The 3,803-nt window shown below is 34.5% G+C and overlaps 1 protein-coding gene across 1 annotated transcript; it reads right to left on the bottom strand.

Moving 5' to 3' along the window:
• Positions 1 to 851: 851 nt before the first annotated feature.
• LOC109804642 (gamma-glutamyl peptidase 5) lies at positions 852 to 3,803 on the bottom strand. Its single transcript, XM_020366476.3, has 4 exons — positions 3,369 to 3,803; positions 1,578 to 1,733; positions 1,294 to 1,461; positions 852 to 1,158 (listed from the first exon to the last, which is right to left on the bottom strand). Exons 1-4 carry the CDS (start codon positions 3,675 to 3,677, stop codon positions 1,051 to 1,053), a joined length of 741 nt encoding a protein of 246 aa, XP_020222065.1. The 5' UTR covers positions 3,678 to 3,803; the 3' UTR covers positions 852 to 1,050.

The raw sequence follows: 3,803 nt of genomic DNA, 5'->3' as shown, positions 1-3,803 counted from the left end.
AGAGAAATGGAATGAGAGTGAGAGAAAGAGAGAGAAAGAGAGATTTTATGTTTTACCCCCCTCATGAAAATATTTTTGTGAAAAAGTAGGATAAAAATAATTTTTAGAAAATTACATTCTTAAATATTTTTTTTTTAAATAGTTACCAAACATAAAAATTCTCACTTTAAGATTTCTAAGAATGTAAAAATATTCTGCATACCAAATGTTTTTTTATGAGTTGTCAAAATTGTATTTTCTAAACTTGAATTATTTTAGGATAGTATTTAGCATACCTCGAAAATTTTATCTGTTCTCAACTAATTCATACAGGTGCCAAGGAATCTTTTTCAAAAGGTAGAAGCTAACAGAGCAACAGAGTTAATCTATGTTTTTGTTACAATACTGCAATTTGCTGTGAGTGGATCTATGTATTTGCTATTCTTTGACATTACAGTATTGAAATGTGGATTCAATGATACTATTGTACTAATCTCAATTGGCACTTCTTGTGCACAATTGACTTTATTTAATAAAATTATTGCCTTCCCAAAAAAAAAAAAGGGTTGCCCATGAAGCAAGAAAAGTGGCATTAGAAAAGTGTCATGTGGTATAAAATTTATAGCCAACGATTTTCTATACTCACCCGCTACTATTTCATAATTATTATGCGTTAGCAAAAACATGTAATATAGTTGATAGATAACATATGATTAAAATTCGATTAAGTTAATTCTTAAAAAAAGAAGTTTATACGATAGTTACACTTACACATGTATAATAAGACCGACATTAATTATAAACGTACGCAATTGCATCTAACAAGTTTTCTCCTTAAAAAAAAGGTTTATAGGATAGTTAGAGAATTCCAATTGGAAAGGAGAGAAGAGTGACAATACTTTTTATTAATTGGTGTAATATGACCATGGATAACATAGGTACATAAAATACACCCATCAGCACTATGACAACTAACGTAACACGGCTAAATTGTCTAATAACAGTACTAAGCGGTGCATGCATTGGCCCACAGCACATTAAACTAAAACTTTTCGTGTCAATTAATTCCATTTATGTCAATGGACCCTTCAGAAATGTGACACAGAGTCTCTTCCAAGCCTCCGTATCTGGCTCCCACATTGCATTAATCCTCTCCCTTGCTTCCACAGCTATAGCGTCCTGCACACATTCAAAACATCCACTCTTAATTACTATAGATATTTATTCAACACTTTCCAACCACTTTACTTGGCCAATTTAAAAACATGTCTCGTGACTTATAAAATTGAGATTCAACAGTTTGTGAGCGCGTACTATGATGTAATCTCGTTGAATCAGACGGTCAATAAGGTGCAAAAGAATGTCTTTGGAGTACTCAGGGTGACCTTGGATTCCCATAATGTGATCTCCATATGTGAACATTTCTATTCCAGTCTTATCCGAATAAGCAATCACTTCTGCCTTCACTGGTAGCTCTCGGACCTATTTTCATACAAAGGAAAAATCATCACTTAACTATAAATTATTTATGATCACAGAAATCAAACTCAGAACAAAACTAAGACAATGACAATATTTTTTTATGGAAAAATACACACCTCATCCCTGTGGCATTCAATAATAGGAAGCCTTGAAGGAAGATCGAGGGAAGACAAAGCGAATGGCAAAGATGGTGAAAATGTTATGGTTCTGACACCAATGTCCCAACCAGTTGGAGAAGGAATCACTTTCCCTCCCAATGCACGCCCAAGTATCTGATCAAATTAAACATTATCCTTTACTTATACATTGCCAAGTGCCAACAATATGTCATTGATCACAAATCCACATACATAAAGCAAACTGCATTTTATATATTTAGATTATCAAATTAAACACGATCCTTAACTATTATTTATTTTGCCATGCATGTGCCAACATTGTGTCATTGATCACAAATCCACACACAAAAAGCAACTTTCATTTTATATGTTTATGCAAACACACACACCAGGAACTACTTAATTATTATTTGATGGCATATCATATCATAAAGTTAAGTGATGCATGTGATAATCACATCATAGTGGTCCACACCACGCAGCCGAGTGAGACACTTTTCAGAGGTTTTCATGTTGCGGTAGGTGGTAAAACATTCTTGAAGAGAAATAATAATAATAATTTTCTGGAGTTTCTGGCAAACATTAATAAGAAGGGGATAAATAGAAACCGACAACCACAGTATCGTCTTCACTTACCTCTTTCTTGTTTTGGTCAACTAAAGATCAACTTTTTTATCAATTGGGTCAATTTTTACTTTTTAGTATTCAACAATCCTACGGGGCATGTCAGCAGGTTTAATGCAAGACAAGTGTTGTAAAGATCAGATCTTTTGACACTATTCAGATACATATGTGTACACTACCCCACTACCCCTTAAAATAAGAGATAGGAAGAAAAAAATGTAACAATATACGAAAAAGTACCTGAAATATAATATTTTAAGAAAAATTCTAACATAAAATAATAAAAAATATGGTAGAAGCATTAATTTTTATTATTAAATTTAATAATATAATATAATAATAAACTTATTATCCACAAGCGAAGGCAGAAAAGTGGCATTCTTGACATAAAAAAACATGATACCGGAAACTCAATCCAGATTGAACTTCCATGTCCTTAGCCTAACAGGGGAATTGGAGCAGGGCTGGTTACCGCGGTTGAAGGCAATGATATTGGAGGATTGACAGAGTGAAGCCTGAGCTCTATTTAATAGAGGGATTATTTTGTAATTTCAAACAAGTTACAATTAAAACTCTTTATTATCGGTCAAAAATCACCTCACCCAACCTAACTTCTTTACTTTAGAAGCGTTCATATTTTAAATATGAAATTAGAAAAATCATCAGGTCATCGAAAGTCCAAGTCCAGTGCCTTATGTTATATATGAGTCATGTCATTACCATGGTTTCCAAACTAGATTTTTTTCATAGAAAACATGGATAAGTGGAAATCTAACTAATCGAATATTTAAATATCTGCGTAAGTACTATTCCTGCACAAATGCCAAAGGGTGAGTGTATACGTACAGTTGAAATTCGTACGTTTCAATGTCCCCTGTGTTTTCGTTATAGTGGACCACCTGTACAGTGGATTTAACGAGATGACAGCACAATAATGGAGGATAAAAATATCTCTCCATTGCTTCACATCCACAAATTCGTTCTAAGCACCGACATTCTAATTAATCTTTCTTCATTGAAGAAAAAAGCATAGTTTAAAAACGGTACGGATGAATGATTATTCCATGTATTATTGGATAAATAAGAAGAAAAAAGGTAAAATATTTAAGTAAATTCTAAAAATAGTTATGTAATGTTGATTGGAGATAGTAAAAATGTAGGTACCTGGTGTCCGAAGCAAATGCCGAGGATTTTTTTGTTGATGGAATCCAAGTTGCGAAGCAAGGTGAGAAGGTCGTGAATCCATTTGTCGTTACCATGTGCGTCTCTGCAACTGCCAGTGATGACATAGCCTTGATAGAGAAGCAAGTCATGATCCTGCGGAAACTCTCCACGCAGCACCTTGTACACGTCCCAGGTTTCTCCTTCCTCCGCCAGCATTCTCATGAACACCTCAAAATACCCTCCGTACGCTTTCTTCATGTACTCCGATTCCTCTGCGCACATCAACACCGCGAACCTCTTCTTCTCCATTGGGCCCCAATATTCTTCTCTCTCTCTCTCTCTCTCTCTCTCTCTAACACACACAACTAGTGCACGAATAACAGGTGCGCTGAGTGTGTGTTTTTGTTTGTTTGTCGAACTACAACCTTAAGGGGC

The sequence above is a fragment of the Cajanus cajan genome, chromosome 2 (genome assembly GCF_000230855.2).
Source record: "Cajanus cajan strain Asha chromosome 2, NIPB_CcT2T_4, whole genome shotgun sequence".
NCBI classification, from domain to species: domain Eukaryota; kingdom Viridiplantae; phylum Streptophyta; class Magnoliopsida; order Fabales; family Fabaceae; genus Cajanus; species Cajanus cajan.
The sequence above is the reverse complement of the archived record's forward strand: the minus strand, read 5'-3'. Positions and strand labels throughout refer to the sequence as shown.

Excerpts from the sequence above, each read along its gene's own strand:
- LOC109804642 (XM_020366476.3), bottom strand. The coding sequence starts at position 3,677 with ATGGAGAAGAAGAGGTTCGCGGTGTTGATGTGCGCAGAGGAATCGGAG. Across the intron at positions 1,462-1,577 it reads TTGAATGCCACAGGGATGAG|GTCCGAGAGCTACCAGTGAA; the intron begins GTGTGTATTTTT and ends GTATGAAAATAG. Across the intron at positions 1,159-1,293 it reads TTCAACGAGATTACATCATA|GACGCTATAGCTGTGGAAGC; the intron begins GTACGCGCTCAC and ends GAATGTGTGCAG.